We start from the raw sequence: 24691 nt of genomic DNA, 5'->3' as shown, positions 1-24691 counted from the left end.
TTGGGGAGCGGTAGAGGGGGGATGAGAGGTAGAGGGGGTTTGGGGAGCGGTAGAGGGGTAGAGAGGATGTTGGGGACTGGTAACAAGGCCCATATTCGTAGTCCCGACACCCTAGTGAGTGAGAGGTGTCCGTGTGATCAGTCGATCAGTCAGAGAAATAAAGACACTTGAAACCAGAGGGGGAAAAAAACTGTCCCTGGCAGCAGTAATACTGTAGTAGTACTAGATAGTAATACTGTAGTAGTACTAGATAGTAGTACTAGTCTTCATTTCCCCAGTCCAATCTTCTTGGCCTCTGTTTCGTAGATCAACAACCTCCACATTTTAACTATGAACACCTCTGCCTCCTCATCCAGAACCTGCAGGTAACAAGAAATCAGTTAGTGGTGTCGTCATTTACTAACACACGTTATGTCTAGAGTACTGCACTGTTGACGAGAAACAGGTAACAATAAATCATTCAGTTCAGTGAGTGGAGTGGTCTTGTCTCTTAAACTTTTTTTTATTTTTTATAACTAACTCAAATGTAAGATTACATATCATTTTTACATTTTACATGTAATTTAGCAGACTCTTATCCACAGCGACTTACAGTTAAGTGCATTCATCTTAAAACGACAACGTGAGACAACTAAGTACATGTTTTCCTCACTTAAAAGTCTGAGCTAGTAGAACAAGCCAGAAGTAGATTACACGCGTTAACGTACGATCACTAAAACTGGTTTCAGTCTAGAAAAATCCGTTCCTGTGATCATGTTTAATGATTATCTATGATCCACTCACCATGGCAACATCATCCAAGATCCCCTGCGGTGTACCGTGAGACATGACCTTTAGGGGACAACATAACAAGCTGGTCAAACATCACACCGTGAGACATGACCTTTAGGGGACAACATAACAAGCTGGTCAAACATCACACCATGAGACATGACCTTTAGGGGACAACATGACCTTTAGGAGACTACATGACCTTTAGGAGACTACATGACCTTTAGGAGACTGCATGACCTTTAGGAGACTGCATGACCTTTAGGAGACTGCATGACCTTTAGGAGACTGCATGACCTTTAGGAGACTACATGACCTTTAGGAGACTACATGACCTTTAGGAGACTACATGACCTTTAGGAGACAACATAACAAGCTGGTCAAACATCACAACAGCCTAGTGCAGAGATTACGTTACACGTCACAGCAATAAACACTGGGTCGATCCCCAATACCTTTGACAGCATCCTGTCATCTACATGGTCAATCTGAAGGACTGAAAACACATGCTTATGACAAGTTTTAGGTTGTGTTCATATCCTTATCCAGAGTCACTACAGTAGTGAGTCATTTAGCAGACTCTCTGATCCAGAGCCACTATAGTAGTGAGTCATTTAGCAGACTCTCTGATCCGGAGCCACTACAGTAGTGAGTCATTTAGCAGACTCTCTGATCCAGAGCCACTATAGTAGTGAGTCATTTAGCAGACTCTCTGATCCAGAGCCACTACAGTAGTGAGTCATTTAGTAGACTCTCTGATCCAGAGTCACTACAGTAGTGAGTCAGTTAGTAGACTCTCTGATCCAGAGCCACTACAGTAGTGAGTCATTTAGTAGACTCTCTGATCCGGAGCCACTACAGTAGTGAGTCATTTAGCAGACTCTCTGATCCAGAGCCACTACAGTAGTGAGTCATTTAGCAGACTCTCTGATCCAGAGCCACTACAGTAGTGAGTCATTTAGCAGACTCTCTGATCCAGAGCCACTACAGTAGTGAGTCATTTAGCAGACTCTCTGATCCACATACAGTTAGTGCAGAAAGACAAGTACAACTCACCTTCGAACAAACAAAGTCGACTAGCGTAGCTTCCTCCTCTCCGATATATTCTATAATCTTCTTGTTGATCCAGGGCCTGATGCGACGGTCCATCAGAGTCTGAGGAGAAGAACGAAGGTGGTAGACTTGGTGTGTTTTAAAAGAGACACAGGAGCTACAGTCCCAACTCCAACAACTCCCCCCCCCCCCTACAAAACTTACACACACGGCAAATTCACATACCGGTGCGATTAAATGGTTAGCCGCGGCGCCTCGGAAATGTAAAAGGGAGAGAGCACATCTCCGACAAGATTCTCCGGGACAAGACAAGACAAAAAAAAGGCATTCATCGCGCAGTCCGACTGCATCCGAACTCTAATTTACAAACGAGCGAATTTATTCCAGACCTCGTGACGACTAAGTATAAATCCACTCCTAAAAAGCATAGCTAATAGAGATTATAAACACACATTTTCAGTTTCTACTTCTCTATCGAACAGCCGAGTCGACAAAAACATTTTTGTTTTTACAATAGCTGGTGGTATATGTACGTCACTTTGTGGGTGGAGTCTCCTCCTTCTCGCTAAACATCGCATCTTTATCGCTAGGCAGGAAACTAAAGTCATTACAGACAATAAACTGTTTCTTCTCCCGTAAACCTGACCTGATCTCGACCCGTCCCCCCCACACACTTCATCACTAATCCATGACTCTCTCCCCTTATCTATGCCTGCCACGTGATCGTTCTCTCTAACACTCAGTACATTCCAAGCTTAGTTTCACACACTATATACTTCCTATTACAGGTACCCATACCCGTGTGGCTCAGTTGGTAGAGCATGGTGTTTGCAACGCCAGGGTTGTGGGTTCGATTCCCACGGGGGGACCAGTACGGAGAAAAGAAAATGTATGAAATGTATGCATTCACTACTGTAAGTCGCTCTGGATAAGAGCGTCTGCTAAATGACTAAAATGTAAAATGCAAAACGTAACCTCTGGTGTAGATGCTCTAAACCATAGCACTCAATATTTCAATAGAATATCTGATAATTAACCTTATTTCAAATTTAGGAGTTAGAACCCAGAATCCATCACACTATATTTAGGGAAAAAGAGCTCTAGCCTGGGTACCAGTCTGTTTGTGCTATCATTCCACTCCTTGCCACTAGTGATGGTGGGAGAAAAAAAATAATCTATTGGGAGTTGAAATGATACAGATCAGGGACCAGGCTAGAAGAGTTCATCCTAAATGAGTCCACAGCGGTCTATTGATGTAAACCCCCGTAATCTATCCATAAAACCTGGTCCTATAGTCTCTCCACTGCCCCGTCTTCATCCTTACCGAGTCCACAGCAGTCCAGTCCAGAGGGTAGTTGAAGAGCTCCGGTCTGGCCGTAGGGATCTTCTCAATGAGACTCCTGATGTGTTTTCGTTTCTCCTCTGTGTTTTGTCCTCCCTTCCCTCCAGGTACCTCCGCCCCGTCCAGACCCAAACTCTTATCGTCCTCACCGTAGTCCAGCGGAACCAGCTTACGTTTACGGGGCGCCTCGTCGGCCTCCTCCTCTCCAAACTTGTTGAAGACGCTGTCGACGTTGGCCAGCTTCTTACGTTTACTCCCAGTGTGGATCTGATGGTTGGGGCTGGCGCCGGCGCCTGGGGAGGAGAGAGGGGGAACAGTGGGTTATAGTAGGGAAGGAGAGCGAGAGAGAGAGAGTGTAAAACAGTGGGTGAGAGAGAGAGAGAGAGATAGATAGAATGAAACAGTGTGTTATAGTGAATGAAGAAATAAATCTATAAGGCCAGGCTGAGAAACGATGACTACGGTACCTTTAGCATACAGATGTAAAACGTTTAACATCTTCAGAAAGTATTCTCACCCCTTGACTTTGTCCACATTTTGTTCTGTTACAGCTTGAAATTAAAATGTATTAAATTGAGATTGTGTCACACACACGCACAATACCCCATAACGTCAAAGTCGAATTATGTTTTTAGAAATATTTACAAATTAATTACAAATGAAAAGCTGAAATGTCTTAAAACCTCTTACATCTAGATGTTCCGCTAGCGGAACATCTGCTCCAATATCCAATGATGGGCGGGGCGCGAAATACAAACTCCTCTAAAATCCGAAAACTTCCATTTTTCAAACATATGACTATTTTACAGCTATTTAAAGACAAGACTCTCCTTTATCTAACCACACTGTCCGATTTCAAAAAGGCTTTACAGCGAAAGCAAAACATTAGATTATGTCAGCAGAGTACCCAGCCAGAAATAATCAGACACCCATTTTTCAAGCTAGCATATCATGTCACATAAACCCAAACCATAGCTAAATGCAGCACTAACCTTTGATGATCTTCATCAGATGACACTCCTAGGACATCATGTTATACAATACATGCATGTTTTGTTTAATCAAGTTCATATTTATATCAAAAAACAGCTTTTTACATTAGCATGTGACGTTCAGAACTAGCATTCCCACCGAACACTTCCGGTGATTTTACTAAATTACTCACGATAAACGTTCACAAAAAGCATAACAATTATTTTAAGAATTATAGATACAGAACTCCTCTATGCACTCGATATGTCCGATTTTAAAATAGCTTTTCGGATGAAGCACATTTTGCAATAATCTAAGTACATAGCCCGGCATCACAGGGCTAGCTATTTAGACACCCAACCAGTTTAGCCTTCACCAAAATCACATTTCCTATAAGAAAAATGTTCTTACCTTGCTTGTTCTTCGTCAGAATACACTGCCAGGACTTCTACTTCAATAACAAATGTAGGTTTGGTCCCAAATAATCCATCGTTATGTTCCATCAGCGACGTTTTGTTCGTGCGTTCTAGACACTATCCGAATGGTAAATCACGGTCGTGCGCATGGCGCATAACGTGACAAAGAATTTCTAAATATTCCATTACCATACTTCGAAGCATGTCAACCGCTGTTTAAAACCAATTTTTATGCAATTTATCTCGTAGAAAAGCGATAATATTCCGACCGGGAATCTGCCTGTCTGTATACTGAGGGAAAAACCGAAAGCCGGGGGCGGGGCGGGTCGCGAGCGTAAGGCTTAGTCCACTGAGTGACCACTTAGCTTTTGCTCTCCTTTGTTTCAGCCAGGGCTTTGAATTACGTCATTCCTGTTTTTCCCGGGCTCTGAGACTCCATTGGAGACGTGCGAAGTGTCACGTAACAGCAGAGATCCTGAGTTTTTGGAAGAGATGTCAAACAAAAAAAATAAAAGGTCTGACAGGGTACTTCCTGAACAGAAGCATCTCAGGTTTTGGCCTGCCATAGGAGTTCTGTTATACTCACAGACACCATTCAAACAGTTTTAGAAACTGTGGAGTGTTTTCTATCCAAAGCTAATAATTATATGCATATTCTAGTTTCTGGGCAGGACTAATAATCAGATTAAATCGGGTACGTTTTTTATCCAGCCGTGAAAATACTGCCCCCTAGCAATAAGAGGTTTTTTAAGTCAATAAGTACTTAACCCCTTTTGTTATGACCTAAATAAAATTCAAGAGTTGAAATCTGCTTAACCGGTCACATACTAAGTTGGAGCATGGACACCGTATGCAATAATAGTGTTTAACATGATTTTTCAATGACTACCTCATCTCTGTACCCCACACACATACAATTGTGGCGAAATCAAACACTGTGAGCTGACACTTTGGGTGTGCATCAGCTGTCGGGAAGGAGAGGAAAAAAAGATTGGCTCTTTGTGGAGAACTAAGGAGCTACCAGTTAGCAGTTTGTGCAACTCTGCAGAAGTCTTGTTTATTTTCAGCGCGTTTAGTTCGTGAAGTGTTTAAGTCGACGGCCGGTGTTAGCGCTCTAGCTCGTGGTTATGTGTTGGGACCGCTCCGGTCATCGATCGCATGGAGTCGTAGCAACATCGTTGCAAAGCTATGACAAAACAACCAACCAGCCGCCAGATGTATCCGACGGACAGTCAGTGAAACTGCAAGCCCAGACGTCAACAGTTAAAAGCCCTCTCTCTCTCTCTCTCTCTCTCTCTCTCTCTCTCTCTCTCTCTCTCTCATTCATTCATTTTCTCTCTATCGTTCCAGTGCTTTACACTGCAGGAGACTGTTTTAACCCCCCCAATGATCTTCCCTTTGATGTCAAGTGTCGCAGGACTGTTACTGCCCTGACAGACGTATTTGGGTTGCCATTTTAGTTAAAGGGAGGTTGCTGCCAGTTTATTGTTGTTTGAACTGCATTGATTTGATGTGGTACTATTATAATTTGGCTGAGACGAGTTTGGACATTTTAAGGCCTTTGTTATATCTATGAACCCACCCCCTCACTCCTCCCTCACCCATTCATACCCCCCATCACTCTGCCCCACCCATTCCTACCCCCCCTCACCCATTCATACTCCCCCCCACCCATTCATACCCCCCTCACTCTCCCCCACCCATTCATAACCCCCTCACTCTCCCCCACCCATTCCTACCCACCCTCACCCATTCATACTACAGCTACACACCACTGAATGAGCTGAGCGCCCGGTCAACAGTCTTGAAGGAGTTCCCACATATGCTGAGCACTTGTTGGCTGCTTTTCCTTCACTCTGCGGTCCAACTCATCCCAAACCATTTCACTGGCCCAGTTTCAGGCTGGTTCTTAACTCGGCCCAGTTTCAGGCTGGTTCTTAACTCGGCCCAGTTTCAGGCTGGTTCTTAACTCGGCCCAGTTTCAGGCTGGTTCTTAACACGGCCCAGTTTCAGGCTGGTTCTTAACACGGCCCAGTTTCAAGCTGGTTCTTAACACGGCCCAGTTTCAGGCTGGTTCTTAACACGGCCCAGTTTCAGGCTGGTTCTTATTAACTCGGCCCAGTTTCAGGCTGGTTCTTATTAACTCGGCCCAGTTTCAGGCTGGTTCTTATGAACTCGGCCCAGTTTCAGGCTGGTTCTTATTAACTCGGCCCAGTTTCAGGCTGGTTCTTATTAACTCGGCCCAGTTTCAGGCTGGTTCTTATTAACTCGCCCAGTTTCAGGCTGGTTCTTATTAACTCGCCCAGTTTCAGGCTGGTTCTTATTAACTCGCCCAGTTTCAGGCTGGTTCTTATTAACTCGCCCAGTTTCAGGCTGGTTCTTATTAACTCGCCCAGTTTCAGGCTGGTTCTAACTCGCCCAGTTTCAGGCTGGTTCTAACTCGCCCAGTTTCAGGCTGGTTCTAACTCGCCCAGTTTCAGGCTGGTTCTAACTCGCCCAGTTTCAGGCTGGTTCTAACTCGCCCAGTTTCAGGCTGGTGCTAACTCGCCCAGTTTCAGGCTGGTTCTAACTCGCCCAGTTTCAGGCTGGTTCTAACTCGCCCAGTTTCAGGCTGGTTCTAACTCGCCCAGTTTCAGGCTGGTTCTAACTCGCCCAGTTTCAGGCTGGTTCTAACTCACCCAGTTTCAGGCTGAGGCCTATCTTCGGCCGGTGTTCATCTGTGGGCTGGGCTTCTGGCGAGTTCTCATGGGGGATGATGATGCCACACGGAGACTCGTTGCCAGGGGAGTTGGGCGTGGCGCCGCCGCTGCCCGACGACACAGAGGGTGCCGACGTGATTGGCCGCAGTGTGGGCTTGAGGTGTGGGTGTGTTCTGGCGTCTGACGAGTCTTCCCCGTCACGATCGTCAAGCTCCTCTCCATCCTCCACGTCATCGTCTGATTGGGACTGAGGGTGTTCGGGAGGAGGCCTGTCTGCACCTCCACCTCCTCTCCTGTCCCTCTCTCGGTGCTCCCTCTCTCGGTGCTCCCTCTCTCGGTGCTCCCTCTCTCGGTGCTCCCTCTCTCGGTGCTCCCTGTGCTCCCTCTCCCTGTGTGGTTTCTCCTGCTGCACCTCCTCCTCCTCTGGCTCCGGCTTCACCGGGGGCTGCCGCCTCCTCTCTGCCTCCTCCTCCATCTTGGTGTAAAAATCAAATCACAATTTATTTAAAGTCTCAACACACTTTACAAATGAAAAGAAAAACAAAACAAAATGTCATGAATGTGCCTTGTTGATTAGTGTGTATTGTCCCCATTTGACAGGTACAATACACACTGATCAACATTTCTCATGTCGAGACAGACGGGAGGCACACGAGACAGACGGGAGGCACACGAGACAGACGGGAGGCACACGAGACAGACGGGAGGCCGACTGGAGGCAGACGGGAGGCCGACTGGAGGCAGACGGGAGGCACACGAGACAGACGGGAGGCACACGAGACAGACGGGAGGCACACGAGACAGACGGGAGGCACACGAGACAGACGGGAGGCACACGAGACAGACGGGAGGCACACGAGACAGACGGGAGGCACACGAGACAGACGGGAGGCACACGAGACAGACGGGAGACACACGAGACAGAACGCAGCGTTGCGTTTTCCCTTGGTCATAGGAGAGCTCCACAACAGCCAGCCAGACAGACAGACCAGACCGTCTGCCTGTCTCCTGTTCCACAACAGACAGACGGAGACATACCCTCTGCAGCTCGGCCTCAGGGTCTGGATGTCCCTCAGCTAACAGTCTCTGTCTGATTTGATCATGCTCCTCCTTCTCCCGCTTCCTGTCTCTATCATCCAGCTCTGTCTCCTTCTCACGGTCTCTCAGACGCTTCTGTAATGCACTACCCCTGAGAGGGGGGGGGGGACGACGACAGAGAGACAGAGACAGTCAGTCAGTCATACAGATTAACACTACAGACCTGGGTTAAAATACTATTTGTAATCATTCAAATACTTAGCATTTGCTTTAGGCTGCCTATAGCGCCAGATGGGCAAAGGTTTGCTATTTCTTTACCCCCCACCCACGCCTAACTCAAATCAAGCCCATCTTGAGATTAGGAAATGATTTAAAATAGCATTGGAACTCAGCTCTGCTACAGGGTGCCAGACCCAACACAGCAGGCTCCTTTGTTTGTGGCTTCCACAGACCAGTTCCAACAGCTTGTATTTCTGACTCATCTGTCTGTGTGTTATAAAACGGTGCCATCTCACCTGTAGTATTTCTGACTCATCTGTCTGTGTGTTTTAAACGATGCCATCTCACCTGTAGTATTTTGACTCGTCTCTGTTATAAACGGTGTAGTCTCACCTGTAGTATTTTGACTCGTCTCTGTTATAAACGGTGCCGTCTCACCTGTAGTATTTTGACTCATCTGTCTGTGTGTTATAAACGATGTCATCTCACCTGTAGTATTTTGACTCATCTCTGTCATCGTCATAATCTTCCAGGAACTCTTTCAGACGCTTGCCTTCTTTTGTCTAAAGGAGGAAGAACACTGGATTACATACTAACTCCAAAGTATCCACACATCACAGATTTAGACAGATTCAGAGGCCAGGACATAGTAAAGCGATTACATGCATGTGGCATTACAGGTTGACAGAATCAGAGAGAATGTATACTTATAGAAGGCATATATAGAATCATCTCTCTGACCATCTCATGGCGTCTCTCCTCCTCTCTCTGGTTTTCTTTGTCGTAGTCCCGAGCCTTCTTCCTCTCCCTGATCTCCCAGTTCTTCAGACGCTGAGAAGAAGAAGAGCAACAACATCTGATATATACACAGACACACACACACAGCCCGAAATGCTGTTTCAGCCAGTCAACATCCAAACCAACTGTAATTTGCATCTATGCATAGACAGGTGTTCAATTGAGTTGTCTGAAGACAGAGCCAGTATGAGCACAGTGGCTTGTGTCTCAAATGGAACCCTGCTCTGGTCTAAAGTAGTGCACTATATAGGGAATAGGGCCCTGGTCTAAAGTAGTGCACTACATAGGGAATAGGGTGCCATAGGGCTCTGGGCTAAAGTAGTGCACTATATAGGGAATAGGGTGCCATAGGGCTCTGGTCTAAAGTAGTGCACTATATAGGGAACAAGGTGGCATAGGGCTCTGGTCTAAAGTAGTGCACTACATAGGGAATAGGGTGCCATAGGGCTCTGGTCTAAAGTAGTGCACTATATAGGGAATAGGGTGCCATTTGGAACACATACCTAAGTGCCTTAGGCCTGAGGGAATCAGAAAGAGTTGTCAGACTGGTTGTGTTCCATGCTACGACAGTATATTGCAGCGGTAAAGCCTAATTTACCCTACACATGTATGTAACGCAAGAAAGCTGTTAGCAAATAAGAATGTTAATCGTGCATACCTGTGTGGAGCTGCAGGGCTGCACGCGTTTGAGTATTTTTGTAACTTTACAGGATTACCATTTCTCCGTAGCTAATGTAGTTCTTGCGTTGTGTACTTGCGTAGGGTAGAAATTCGGCCTAAAGCCTTGTCAACATGGACTACACGTCAAACTTACTTCCTGGTAGGCAGTCTCCTTGTCCCTCATCTTCCTCTCCAGCTTCCTGCGTTCGTACGCCTCCTCCTGATCTTCCTCACGGTCGTGTTTCTTCTCATCGCGGCTCCGTTCTCTACAGGCAGAGACGTGAGTTCAAACACTCACCACTTCTACAGCTGACCAGCACCTGTATTCAGAGGGCTGATCTAGGATCCTCATACCAACCTGGATCTACTGCGGTCTTCGCTGACTTCTCGACTCCGTTCCTTCACGCGTTCCCTCTCTCCTCGTTCCCTCTCTCCTCGTTCCCTCTCTCCTCGTTCCCTCTCTCCTCGTTCCCTCTCTCCTCGTTCCCTCTCTCTCTCCTTTGTCCTTTCACGTTCCCGATCGATCCGGTCCCGGTCTCTGTCCCGCTCTCTCTCCTTGTTGTTGTTGTCGTTTCTCTCCTTCTCCTTCTCCCTCTCGCGGTCCCGGCGCTCCCTCTCTCGCTCCCTCTCTTTGTCCCTCTCCCTCCTGTCCTTATCGACCTCTTGCCGTTCCTGCTCTTTCTTTCCCTTCTCCTCCTCCAGTTTCTACAGGAAGAAGAGGAGTACCCCTGTGTTATCACTCTACTGCTGTATTCATCATGGACAACACAGTTTCTACAGGAAGAAGAGGAGTACCCCTGTGTTAAGTCACTCTACTGCTGTATTCCCCCATAGACAACACAGTCAACACAGCAGTGAGAACAAGCTACCTGAACCATGAAAAACAGCCCCAGACCATTATTTGTCATCCACCAAACTTTACAGTTGTCACTACGCATTGGGGCAGGTAGCGTTCTCCTGGCATCCACCAAACCCAGATTCGTCCGTCGGACTGTCAGATGGTGAAGCGTGATTCATCACTCCAGAGAACCAAGTTTCCACTGCTCCAGAGTCCAATGGCGGCAAACTTTACACCGCTCCAGCTGACTCTTGGCATTCCGCATGGTGATCTTACGCTCGTGTGCGTCTGCTCTGCCATGGAAACCCCATTTCATGAAGATCCCGACGAATAGGTATTGCGCTGACGTTGCTTCCAGAGGCTCGTGTGACACCTGAACTGGACTCGCATGTAAAGAACGCATGCATTTCTCTAGGAAACTGTGCAGTAATCTCAACATCCCTATGGACAACGCAATCGCCATTGCGCTGCCCTCACCCACCTGGACAAAAGGAATGCATTAGTGAGGATGCTTTACATCGACTACCAAACTCACCACAAAGCTCACAGCCCCTGGGGGACTGAACTCCTCCTTATGCAACAGCTTCTATCTCAAGGCCATCAGACTGTTAAATAGCCATCACTAGCCCGGCTTCCACCCGGTTACTCAACCCTGCACCTTAGGAGGCTGCTGCCCCATAGACATGGAAAACTGGTCACTTTAATAACGGAACACGAGTCACTTCAATAATGTTTACATACTGCTTTACTCATCTCATATGTATATACTGTAATTTTTGTCATTGCCACTCCGACGTTGCTCGATTTAATATTTATATATTTCTTAATTCCATTATTTTTTACTTTTAGATGTGTGTGTTAGATACTACTGCAATGTTGGCGCTAGGAACACAAGCATTTCACTTCACCCACAATAACATCTGCTGAATATGTGTACGTGACCAACACAATTTGATTTGATTTATACAGTGAATTCGGAAAGTATTCAGACCCCTCCCCTTTTCCACATTGTGTTGCGTTACAGCCTTATTCTAAAATGGATTGAATAAAAAAAATGGTCCTCATTAATCTACGCAGAATACCCCACAATGACTCAATACCCCACAATGGCTCAATACCCCACAATGGCTCAATACCCCACAATGACACAATACCCCAATATGACTCAATACCCCAATATGACTCAATACCCCAATATGACTCAATACCCCACAATGACACAATACCCCACAATGACAAAGAAAAAAATAGGTTTACATTTTTTTTCAAATGTATTAAATATAAAAAAACAGAAATACCTTATTTACATAAGTATTCAGACCCTTTGCTATGAGTCTCGAAATTGAGCTCAGGTGCTTCCTGTTTCCATTGATGATCCTTGAGATGTTTTCTACAACTTGATTGGAGTCCACCTGTGGTAAATTCAATTGATTGGACATGATTTGGAAAGGCACACACCTGTCTATATAAGGTCCCACAGTTGACAGTGCATGTCAGAGCAAAAACCAATCCATGAAGTCGAAGGAACTGTCCGTAGAGCTCCGAGACAGGATCGTGTCGAGGCACAAATCTGGGGAAGGGTACCAAAAATATTCTGCAGCATTGAAGTTCCCCCAAAACACAGTGGCCTCCATCATTCTTAAATGGAAGAAGTTTGGAACTACCAAAACTCTTCCAAGAGTTGGCCGTCCGGCCAAACTGACCAATCGGGGGAGAAGGGCCTTGGTCAGGGAGGTGACCAAGAACCCGATGGTCAATCTGACAGAGCTCCAGAGTTATTCTGTGGAGATGGGAGAACCTTCCAGAAGGACAACCAACTCTGCAGCACTCCACCAATCAGGCCTTTATGGTAGAGTGGCCAGACGGAAGTCACTTCTCAGTAAAATGCACATGACAGCCCACTTGGAGTTTGCCAAAAGGCACAAGGACTCTAAGACCATGAGAAACAAGATTCTCTAGTCTGATGAAACCAAGATTGAACTCTTTGGCCTGAATGACAAGTGTCACATCTGGAGGAAACCTGGCACTATCCCTACGGTGAAGCATGGTGGTGGCAGCATCATGCTGTGGGGATGTTTTTCAGGGGCAGGAAGTCAGGATCGAGGGAAAGATGAACGGAGCAAAGTACAGAGAGATCCTTGATGAAAACCTGCTCCAGAGCACTCAGGACCTCAGACTGGGGGTGAAGGTTCACCATCCAACAGGACAACGACCCTAAGCACACAGCCAAGACAACGCAGGAGTGGCTTCGGGACAAGTCTCTGAAGGTTCTTGAGTGGCCCAGCCAGAGCCGGGACTTGAACCCGATCAAACATCTCTGAAGAGTCCTGAAAATAGCTGTGCAGCGACGCTCCCCATCCAACCTGACAGAGCTTGAGAGGATCTGCAGAGAACAATGGGAAAAACTTCCCAAATACAGGTGTGCCAAGCTTGTAGCGTCATACCCAAGAAGTCTCAAGGCTGTAAACGCTGCCAAAGGTGCTTCAACAAAGTACTGAGTAAAGGGTCTGAATACTAATGTAAATGTTATATTTCTGTTTTAAAAATATATATACATTTGCAAAATTTTGCTTTGTCATTATGGGGTATTGTGTGTAGATTGATGAGGGAGAAAAAAAATGATGTAATCATTTTTAGAATAAGGCTGTAACGTAACTCAAATGTGGAAAAAGTCAAGGGGTCTGAATACTTTCAGAATGCACCATACACCACTAGGACCTGCATAGGTTCACTGGTCTCTCTCTTTCTGGGCCTTCTATTCACACTGCCAGTGGGCCTCCTTTTAACCATGTCAACTAGCTAGTAGCTACAAACAGAAGCTTGTATCGAAAATGGCACCCTATTCCCTACATGGGGGCGGCAGGGTAGCCTAGTGGTTAGAGCGTTGGGCTAGTAAACGAAAGGTGGCAAGTTCGAATCCCCGAGCTGACAAGGTACAAATCTGTCATTCTGCCCCTGAACAAGGCAGTTAACCCACTGTTCCTAGGCCGTCATTGAAAATAAGAATTTGTTCTTAACTGACTTGCCTAGTTAGATAAACATATTACACAACTTTTGACCAGCGTCGGTCGAAAAAACAGCACCCTATATAGTGCAGTAACAGTCTCAGAGCCAGCTGCCCCTATGCAAGTCCTCCAGAAAGGAGCGCCCGAGACATAGAGAAGAAGAAATTAAAGATGATACTTACATCCGTACACACTTTCCCCAAAGCTCTGAGATTCATCTTACATTCGTCACCAATATGTCGTCTACCATAATGGTGGGGTTATAATCAATAGATTAGCTTTAAAAGGACCATTACATTACGTCCACCCATCTCCAGCTGATAGTTCTACTGCGTAGTTTCATCCCAAGTCACTATTGTTAACAGTTGATCCTACGATCTTTAGGGGCTACTGAAATAGCATGGCTGACTGATGGCATACATATTGTTTATAAATATTACATTTTTATCAAGTTCAATTGATCAAAAATGCACAAAATGAGGAAATATCTCAACTAAATGTTGTTGACAATATGAACGAATGATCATAGGAAGGGGGACCGGGCCATGCAAAACGAGCTCACCCAATGTTTTCACGTGTGACTTTGATTGTAAATGTATCCCTTTCAGTGGCACGCTACCTACTCTCCTATATATTTGGTCAATACATGAATTTTGAAATATCTCAACTAAATTTTGTTGACAATATGAACGAATGATCATAGGAAGGGTAGTCAATACATGCATTTTGAAGTCCCAATAGGTAACAGGATGTTGAAACTACACTAGGTGTGATGTAGATGTGGGTATTGTAGTTCTTTCTCCCCAAAGCCTAATGTGAGTGGTAAGGTGAGAGAGAACAGTGGGCTGGCTATGTTACCTTGTGAGTGTCCCGGAACTTAGAGATCTCTCTGGATATCAGGTCTCTTTTGTCATCCTCCATCTCCATCACATTGATGTCCTCCTGGGAAACAAGTCACGAAACAGGTTATCAGATGGCTGGAGGTTGTACAGTAAAAGGACACAAGTAAATCAGATGGCTTGAGGTAGTACAGTACAGGAACACAAGTCACGAAACAGACTACTGTACACACACTACATTACCAAAAGTATATGTGGCCACCTGACGGATTCGTCCGTCAGAATGCCAAAGTGTGATTCACCATTCCAGAGAACGTGTTTCCACTGCTCCAGAGTCCAATGGGGGCAAACTTTACACCACTCCAGCTGACACTTGGCAATATTAGGATTGTGTGCAGCTGCTCAAGGAAACATGGAATCCCATTTCATGAAGCTCCTGACGACCAGTTCTTGTGCTTGACGTTGCTTCCAGAGGCAGTTTGGAACTCGGTAGTGAGTGTTACAACTGAGGACAGACGATTTTTATGCCCTACGTGTTTCAGCAGTCAGTAGTCCCGTTCTGTGCGCTTGTGTGGCCTAACACTCCGCGGCTGAGCCGTTGTTGCTCCTAAACATTTCCACTTCACAATAACACCACTTATAGTTGACCCGACGCAGATCTAGCAGGGCAGAAATTTGACGAACTGACTCGTTGGAAAGGTGGCATCCTATGACGGTGCCACGTTGAAAGTCACTGAGATCTTCAGTATGGGCCATTCTACTGCCAATGTTTGTCTACGGAGATTGCATGGCTGTGTGCTCGATTTTATACACCTGTCAGCAACGGGTGTGGCTGAAATAGCCGAATCCACAAATTTGAAGGGGTGTCCGGTAAATGTACGTACATAAGTTTGATATGAAGGCATTCTCTCGCCACAAAATGGCAACTCGCTAGTGTTTAAATATGACAAATGGGGTGAGAACACCTTTATGATTTCAGGTCAACCAAAATCATTAATAGTAGCGTTTGTAGCATTAATTAATAGTAGCATTAATTAGTAGCTCGCAGTCGGGCTGAATTAATACACGTATTTACATTGACCAACTTTATTTAATCTCTACACCGTTGATGTCTTCCTGGAACATAAAGTATTCACCCCCTTGGCATTTTGCCTATTTTTGTTGCCTTACAACCTGGAATTAAAATCGATTTACACAACATGCCTACCACTTTGAAGATGTAAATTTTTTTTGGTGAAACAAACAAATAAGACAACAAAAAAAAAACTGAAAACTTGATCGTGCTTAACTATTCACCCCCCCCCCCCAAAGTCAATACTTTGTAGAGCCACCTTTTGCAGCAATTACAGCTGCAAGTCTCTTGAGGGTGTGTCTCTTTAAGCTTGGCACATTTAGCCACTGGGATTTTTGCCCATTCTTCAAGGCAAAACTGCCCCAACTCCTTCAAGTTGGATGGGTTCCACTGGTGTACAGCCATCCTTAAATCACACCACAGATTCTCAATTGGATTGAGGTCTGGGCTTTGACTAGGCCATTCCAAGACATTTAAATGTTTCCGCTTAAACCACTCAAGTGTTGCTTTAGCAGTATGCTTAGGGTCATTGTCCTGCTGGAAGGTGAACCTCTGTGCCAGTCTCAAATCTCTGGAAGTCAAACAGGTTTCCCTCAAGAATTTCCCTGTATTTAGCACCATCCATCATTCCTTCAATTCTGACCAGTTTCCCAGTACCTGCTGATGAAAAACATCCCCACAGCATGATGCTGCCACCATGCTTCACTGTGGGGATGGAATTCTCGGGGTGATGAGAGGTGTTGGGTTTGCGCCAGACAGCGTTTTCCTTGATGGCCAAAAATCTACATTTTAGTCTCATCTGACCAGAGTACCTTCTTCCATATGTTTGGGGAGTCTCCCACAATCCTTTTGGCGAACACCAAACATGTTTGATAATTTTTTTCTTTAAGCAATGGCTTCTTTCTGGCAACTCTTCCGTAAAGCCCAGCTCTGTGGAGTCTACGGCTTAAAGTGGTCCTATGGACAGATCTCCGCTCTGGAGCTTTGCAGCTCCTTCAGGGTAATCTTTGGTCTCTTTGTTGCCTCTCTGATTAATGCCCTCCTTGCCTGGTCCATGAGTTTATGTGGGCGGCCCTCTCTTCGCAGGTTTGTTGTGGTGCCATATTCTTTCTATTTTTTAATAATGGATTTAAAATGGTGCTCCGTGGGATGTTCAAAGTGTCAGATATTTTTTTATAATCCAACCCTGATCTGTACTTCTCCAAAACTTTGTCCCTGACCTGTTTGGAGAGCTCCTTGGTCTTCATGGTGTCGCTTGCTTGGTGGTGCCCCTTGCTTAGTGGTGTTGCAGACTCAGGGGCCTTTCAGAACAGGTGTATATATACACTGAGATCATGTGACACTTAAATAAAGTCCACCGTTATGCAATCTAACTAATTAAGTGACTTGTGAAGGTAATTGGTTGCACCAGATCTTATTTAGGGGCTTCATAGCAAAGGGGGAGAATACATACACACGCACCACTTTAGCATATTTTTTTGTTGTCATTTTTTGTTGTTGAAACAAGTAATTTTTTCAATTTCACTTCACCAATTTGGACTATTTTGTGTTTTTCCATTAAATGAAATATACATACATTTCAATTACAGGTTGTAACGCTGCAACAAAATAGGAAAAACGCCAAGGGGGATGAATACTTTTTCAAGGCACTGTAAGTAAAGAAACAAACACACTTGATAAGCAAATCAGATTGTCAATTTATCAATCTCTCATCACAACAAAATGGTGACTCAAGGATTTAAAGGGCAGTGCATTTAAAATGTGATTTCCTGTGTTTTATATACATTTCCACACTAATAGGTTAAAATAATACAGTGAAATTGTGAAAATTATGATCATAATGCCCATTTTAGTGTAAGAGCTGTTTGAAAAGACCGCTTGAAATTTCAGCCTGTTTTGGTGGGATGGAGTTTTGGCATTCCACGGTGACATCACCAGGCAGTAAATTAGTTAATAGACCAATAAGAAAGAGAGTTCCAAACCTCTGCCAATAACAGCACATTTTCTGTGTTCCCCTCTCCACTCAGACCACTTCCAAACAGTCCTAACAAATTTCCTGCTTGAGAAATTGCTCTTTGCTAAGAAGCTATTTTTGTTTCTTTTTGACAGTTCCTATTGAAAACAGAGATGATTTGATATTGAGATAAAAAAACAAAAAAACAGCTGCATTGGACTTTTCAAATCCTCGAAATGGGACTAGGACTTACAGTAGGTTAATGATAAAGTGACAGGCCAATCACAATTTCAGTTCTGCCAGAAGGAAGTGGTAGCTTACTGGTAGCCTGCAGTCATACACGCAATTCTACACCAATTTCCAAACATACATTTCTATTGTAGATATAAATGTATATCATTGTTGGGCGGAGCCCGGACGCCACTACCTCCCCCGCTGGGCGGAGCCCAGACGTCACTACCTCCCCCGCTGGGCGGAGCCCAGACGCCACTACCTCCCCCGCTGGGCGGAGCCCGGACGCCACTACCTCCCCCGCTGGGCGGAGCCCGGACGTCACTACCTCCCCCGCTGGGCGGAGCCCGGACGCCACTACCTCCCCCGCTGGGCGGAGCCCAGACGTCACTACCTCCCCCGTTGGGCGGAGCCCGGACGCCACTACCTCCCCCGCTGGGCGGAGCCCGGACACCACTACCTCCCCCGCTGGGCGGAGCCCAGACGCCACTACCTCCCCCGCTGGGCGGAGCCCAGACGCCACTACCTCCCCCGCTGGGCGGAGCCCGGACACCACTACCTCCCCCGCTGGGCGGAGCCCAGACGCCACTACCTCCCCCGTTGGGCGGAGCCCAGACGCCACTACCTCCCCCGCTGGGCGGAGCCCGGACGCCACTACCTCCCCCGCTGGGCGGAGCCCGGACGCCACTACCTCCCCCGCTGGGCGGAGCCCGGACGCCACTACCTCCTCTCTTCAGTGGAACGGATGCTACTACCTCCTCTTTCTTCTCTCTCTTCTTCTTGCGAGGCTGGTTGTCCCCGTCCTGAGAAGGGGCGTTGAGCTCACTGCCGTATTCCCGGATCAACCCCTCGATGGCCCCCTTCACTATCTGGTCACGACGCTTTGTGTCCTCATCAAGATCCTCCTCCTCCTCTTCTTCCTCCTTGAGCCCGTCCTCTGACATAGCTCCCTATGAGACACAAACAGAAAGCGGAGAGGGAGGTTCTTATTATGAATCCCCATGTCTAATGGATATGATATTTTCATTTACCTTGGCTGTAAATGGAATCATAAGTTGTATCCCCGAGTGGTGCAAGCGGTCTAAGGCACTCCATCTCAGTGCTAGAGACGTCACTACAGACATCCTGGTTCAAATCCAGGCTGTATCACAACCGGCCGGGATTGGGAGTCGCATGGGGCGGCACACAATTGGCCCAGCAGTCGTCCGGGTTTGGCCGGTGTAGGCCGTCATTGTAAATAAGAATTTGTTCTTAACTGACTTGCCTCGTTAAATAAAGATTAAATTAAAAATGTAATAAAATCTCTCTCTGTTCTCCTCCATCACCTCTCATGATAGATAGGCCTATTACTCACCCCATGTGGTGTGTGTGTGGTGTGTGTGTGTGTGGTGTGTGTGTGGTGTGTGTGTGTGTGTGGTGTGTGGTGTGTGGTGTGTGTGTGTGGTCACCCCGTTGGCACTCCTCCTCTTGGCCTTCCATTCTTCTAGCTGGGCCTTGGTCTTAGCATCCACCTTGACCAGCAGCTTCTTGTCTCCCAGCAACAGCTCATGTAGCAGACGCAGGGAACGCAGGGTGGACTCTGGCTCCTTGTACTCACAGAAACCAAACGCTACAGAGAGAGACAGACACAGATAGAGAGAGAGAGAGAGAGAGAGAGAGAGAAAGAGAGAGGGGGAGAGGAAGATGGGAGCGAGGGAGAAAGAGAGAGAGTGAAAGAGAGAGAGAGGGGAGAGGAAGATGGGAGCGAGGGAGAAAGAGAGAGAGTGAAAGAGAGAGAGGGGGAGAGGAAGATGGAGACGGAGAGAGAGAGAGAGAGAGAGACATGGAAGATTTCACTAATGTTTCAAACAGAGAGTGGTTACTAGTGAACGCTCAGGTGGGGAAAGACAGGACAAGAGTTAGTACCGAGCTGACAGAGAAAGACATATCTAAACTCTGTTCTCTTTAAAATCTTATTTTTTATAAATTAACTATGATTTACATCAGCGATTAAAAAAAGGTGCATTTGTTTCTAAAAACCCAAGCAGCAAACCATCTATTGTACAGAACTAGAACCACCTCCTTAATATAACAAGAAGCTGGCCTCATCACCTCACTATGTAAACAGTTATCATGAGGCTGGTCAACCATGACATTCTAGAGACTTGGCGGTAACGACACAGGCGTGGCGGTAACGACACAGGCGTGGCGGTAACGACACAGGCGTGGCGGTAACGACACAGGCGTGGCCGTAACGACACAGGCGTGGCCGTAACGACACAGGCGTGGCCGTAACGACACAGGCGTGGCGGTAACGACACAGGTAACGACACAGGCGTGGCCGTAACGACACAGGCGTGGCCGTAACGACACAGGCGTGGCGGTAACGACACAGGCGTGGCGGTAACGACACAGGCGTGGCGGTAACGACACAGGTAACGACACAGGCGTGGCGGTAACGACACAGGTAACGACACAGGCGTGGCCGTAACAACACAGGTAACGACACAGGCGTGGCCGTAACGACACAGGCGTGGCGGTAACGACACAGGCGTGGCCGTAACAACACAGGCGTGGCCGTAACGACACAGGCGTGGCGGTAACGACACAGGTAACGACACAGGCGTGGCCGTAACGACACAGGCGTGGCCGTAACGACACAGGCGTGGCGGTAACGACATAACAAGGAAAGGAGGGAAAGTATAGTAGAAGTATTGTACCTGTTTTGTTTTTACCTTGCAGTTTCCCAGAAGCTCCTTGGACCCTCTTCCAGCTCAGGACCAAGCCACATTTCTACAGGATGGAGAAAAGGACAAGAAGAGGGGACCTCATCTGAGACTAAACACCAATGTCAAAGTGATCCATCATCATTCAATCACAATTAATTTAATATAAATTATAATTATTATAATTATTAATTATAATATTATAATAATAATTTAATATAAGTTAATATAAGCCCTTTTCTTTTTACATATAACAGTTGTTACAAAGTGTTTTACATTTTAACACGGACCAGAACCCAAAGAACAGGCAGAAGAAAAGTGCGGGAGAAAAAAAAACAGGAGAAGAACCAGAACACAAAGTAGAAATGGGTCATGATCCTGACGATACGATGTGTTCAGAGTTTACAGTAATATGACTGAAACTAAATAATAACTTAATAATACAGTAATATGACTGAAACTTATATTGATCTCAGATGGATTGTCCGGGGACAAGGTTAACCTGTCCTTTCATGTCAGAAAGTCATGACCACCATGCTTTTAGGGAAAGAGGATCATTTTGTACATTTTGACCAATTCCAGTCCCTTTGCTGAAGGGCTCCAGGGGATAGTCTACTCTATAATTATTTTGTATATTAATTTATTTATTTATTATGCTGACATCAACAAAACTATCATTTTCACCTCCAGAAATGAGCCCAATAACATATTGGTAAAAATTATTTTAAAATAACATATTGGTAAAAATTATTTTAAAATATTGGACCACGGATATGGGGCTCCTGAGTGGCGCAGCGGTCTAAGACACTGCATCTCAGTGCTAGAGGCGTCACTACAGACATCCTGGTTCGAATCCAGGCTGTATCACAACCGGCCGTGATCGGGAGTCCCATAGGGCTGCGCACAATCGGCCAAGCGTCGTCCGGGTTTGGCCAGGGTAGGGTGTCATTGTAAATAAGAATTTGCTCTTAACCGACTTGCCTAGTTAAATAAAATTTTCAAAAAATAATATAGCCCAGGGCTCTCCAACCTTGTATCTGGAAAGCTACCATTCTGTAGGTTTTTGCTCCAACCCTAATCTAGTGCACCTGATTTTAATAATTAGCTGGTTGACAAGATTTATCAGGTTTGTTACAACTGGGGTTGGCTCGAAAACCTACAGGAGGGTCTCTCTCCAGGAACAGGGTTGGAGAGCCCTGGACTAGATAGATGTAAACCTGCAGGAGGGTCTCTCTCCAGGAACAGGGTTGGAGAGCCCTGGACTAGATTGATGTAAACCTACAGTAGGTATCTCTCCAGGAACAGGGTTGGAGAGCCCTGGACTAGATAGATGTAAACCTGCAGTAGGTATCTCTCCAGGAACAGGGTTGGAGAGCCCTGGACTAGATAGATGTAAACCTACAGTAGGTATCTCTCCAGGAACAGGGTTGGAGAGCCCTGGACTAGATAGATGTAAACCTGCAGTAGGTATCTCTCCAGGAACAGGGTTGGAGAGCCCTGGACTAGATAGATGTAAACCTACAGTAGGTATCTCTCCAGGAACAGGGTTGGAGAGCCCTGGACTAGATAGATGTAAACCTGCAGTAGGTATCTCTCCAGGAACAGGGTTGGAGAGCCCTGGACTAGATAGATGTAAACCTGCAGTAGGTATCTCTCCAGGAACAGAGTTGGAGAGCCCTGGACTAGATAGATGTAAACCTACAGGAGGGTCTCTCTCCAGGAACAGGGTTGGCACTTGCAACTTCAATGCGCCTCGATAGGAATATTCATCTGGCATTGAACACGCCGACTAACTAAACAGGTCAACTATTCTATAGGTTTGTCTGAGTTTGTTCTAATAACAACATTACATTGCAAAAAATAGTAGGCTGGAAAGTTACATCCTGAGACCTGAGTGATAAAGTAGAGGCTTCGAATGACTTTACCAGCAGCTACAGTAGACTACACGCCGCTGTCTGAGCTGAGCACACTGTTTAATTCCCTTCCTCTGAACATCGGTGTCAGCAACAATCATGCATGTCAGTGCAGTGCAGACAGCGTAACAGAGAAAATTTAATATTTGAGAACAAATTAGGGAATATATTTAATAAAGGGAATATATTTAATAAAGGGAATATATTTTGTAGAACAGACATGCTTCTGTATTAGGCTATGTGATCTCCAAACCCCCCCCGACTGATCTCAAAAACGACCTCTCCAGAATCCATATGACGGAAATCCATCACAGTGACTGAGAACTTTAACCCCTGTGTGTGTGTGTGTGTGTGTGTGTGTGTGTGTGTGTGTGTGTGTGTGTGTGTGTGTGTGTGTGTGTGTGTGTGTGTGTGTGTGTGTGTGTGTGTGTGTGTGTGTCTTGGTTAAGCTGGACAGAAGAATTTCTATATAAAATTCCAACCCATGTTTCCAATCCCAGGCCTGCTTACCGCTAGCAGCTGTCTGACCAGCATGTCAGAAGCCTTCTCTGAGATGTTCCCTACAAACACTGTAGTGGTGGGACCTCCACTGCCCCCTTCCTGGATCTCCTTGGCTCTGACTGGGTTCAGATCTTTCCTCTGAGCAGGAGGCTTCTGGACCATAGATACTGTGGTAGGAACCAGGACCTGCAATACAACACAATACACACATTAGGAAATAGAGTTGTCTGCAAGCCAGTGTGATGAACTTATACTTTGTGTGTGTGTGTATGTGTGTGTGTGTGTGTGTGTGTGTGTGTGTGTGATAATAACAGTTCAAGCTCACTGTAGGTGCAGAGGTCATTATCCCCATGTGGACTGGAATCATGGGCGTACCTGGAAGAAGACCGAGAGACATCGTCATAATCTATCACCTTCAAACTCTTCACTCAGTAGATCTGAATATCCCTTAAAGTGGACGAAGAATGTTCTGATATAAATGAAATATGTTTGCTAATATGGGTGATTGATGACTACAACCAACAAACTAATAGTTGTTTGAAAGATCATTACAAAAAAAAAAAACGGTGGTGCACGTTAATGTTATAAACGTAGCGTTATCGAAATCATTTCAGGCAATTTTTCGCGATATTGATATTTGTCCATATTGCCCAGCTGTACTTGACTTTATCCCACCTGCTGGGACTCCCTGGGGGAACCCTGCGAATTGGGGAGGGCGAATCCCGGGGGGCAACTGGGGGAGACGGTTCAGGTGAGGGGGGTACGACATCTTGGGAGGTGGAGTGACCTGGGGGAACAAGAAGAGACGCACAGGTTTAGGGACTACCATGGGGGTTACCCATGGATAGATTCTGGCCTGCGTGGATAAACTAGCTAGGCTAGCTATACCGGCTAGCTTAGGTTACTGCTATCCTAGGTATTTGGTTAGCCTACACAATCTAAAATAGCCATGCATTTAAACATTCCACAAAGAAGGTTAAATTATACATACTGGCTGGTTAGCTAATTAATGCAACAACAAAAAAAATGCGTTTTCTAGTTTACATTTCCTGCTAGCTGGTAGATACCACCGCTACCACGCAAGTTAGCTAGCTAGCTAACTTTGCTAACGTTAATGGACATTTACAAAAAAATAGTTTAGTGTTAACATACCTGTAAACAGGCGGCGTTCACACAATGTACTCTTGTATCAACGTATTATATCTGTTTTCATATAAGTGAAGTCTAAAGTACAAAATGAAACGATATTTAATCGGTCTTCAATAGCTAACTTGCTAGCTACGTTATGCCTCAAACAAGGACCTGTGTTTTTTTGCAATGCATTATGGGATATGCCATTTAAAAAATTAAAAAATTAAATTAGTTTATAATTTTTCACCTCTTGGGGGCGACAGGGTTACATACTGGTCCAAAATACCCCTGCTTATTATAGTACTGTACCCTCCAAAAACAGGTCAACAAGAACAGAAACAAACCACTGTATTTAGGTGATGAGAAGCTGTACCCATGAGCAACGATCTGTTACATTATATTCTTCAATAACAACAATACAATTCATCTAAATTATTGTATTTCCACAAAATAAAACAATGGTTGACTTTTACTGTATAGCCCATAATAAAAAATATACCTATTTGCTATTTTAATAAGCCTATCTTAGCCCCC

General features: G+C 45.7%; 1 protein-coding gene across 4 annotated transcripts; it reads right to left on the bottom strand.

Moving 5' to 3' along the window:
- On the bottom strand, nt 1-24340 carry LOC115173017 (RNA-binding protein 25). 4 transcript variants are annotated; one of them, XM_029730977.1, is made up of 18 exons: nt 24179-24340; nt 23702-23813; nt 23352-23401; nt 23036-23212; nt 20607-20679; nt 19356-19516; nt 18660-18857; nt 14670-14753; nt 10327-10673; nt 10123-10234; nt 9252-9341; nt 9000-9073; nt 8292-8442; nt 7233-7728; nt 3149-3459; nt 1828-1926; nt 784-831; nt 1-359 (listed from the first exon to the last, which is right to left on the bottom strand). In XM_029730977.1, exons 2-18 carry the CDS (start codon nt 23793-23795, stop codon nt 267-269), a joined length of 2658 nt encoding a protein of 885 aa, XP_029586837.1. In that variant the 5' UTR covers nt 23796-23813; nt 24179-24340; the 3' UTR covers nt 1-266. The 4 variants fall into 4 exon arrangements, with proteins under 4 accessions (XP_029586837.1, XP_029586838.1, XP_029586839.1 ...); XM_029730978.1 differs by having other exon boundaries at nt 18663-18857; XM_029730979.1 differs by having other exon boundaries at nt 20622-20679.
- Nucleotides 24341-24691: the final 351 nt, after the last annotated feature.

The sequence above is a fragment of the Salmo trutta genome, chromosome 33 (genome assembly GCF_901001165.1).
Source record: "Salmo trutta chromosome 33, fSalTru1.1, whole genome shotgun sequence".
NCBI lineage: Eukaryota > Metazoa > Chordata > Actinopteri > Salmoniformes > Salmonidae > Salmo > Salmo trutta.
The sequence above is the reverse complement of the archived record's forward strand: the minus strand, read 5'-3'. Positions and strand labels throughout refer to the sequence as shown.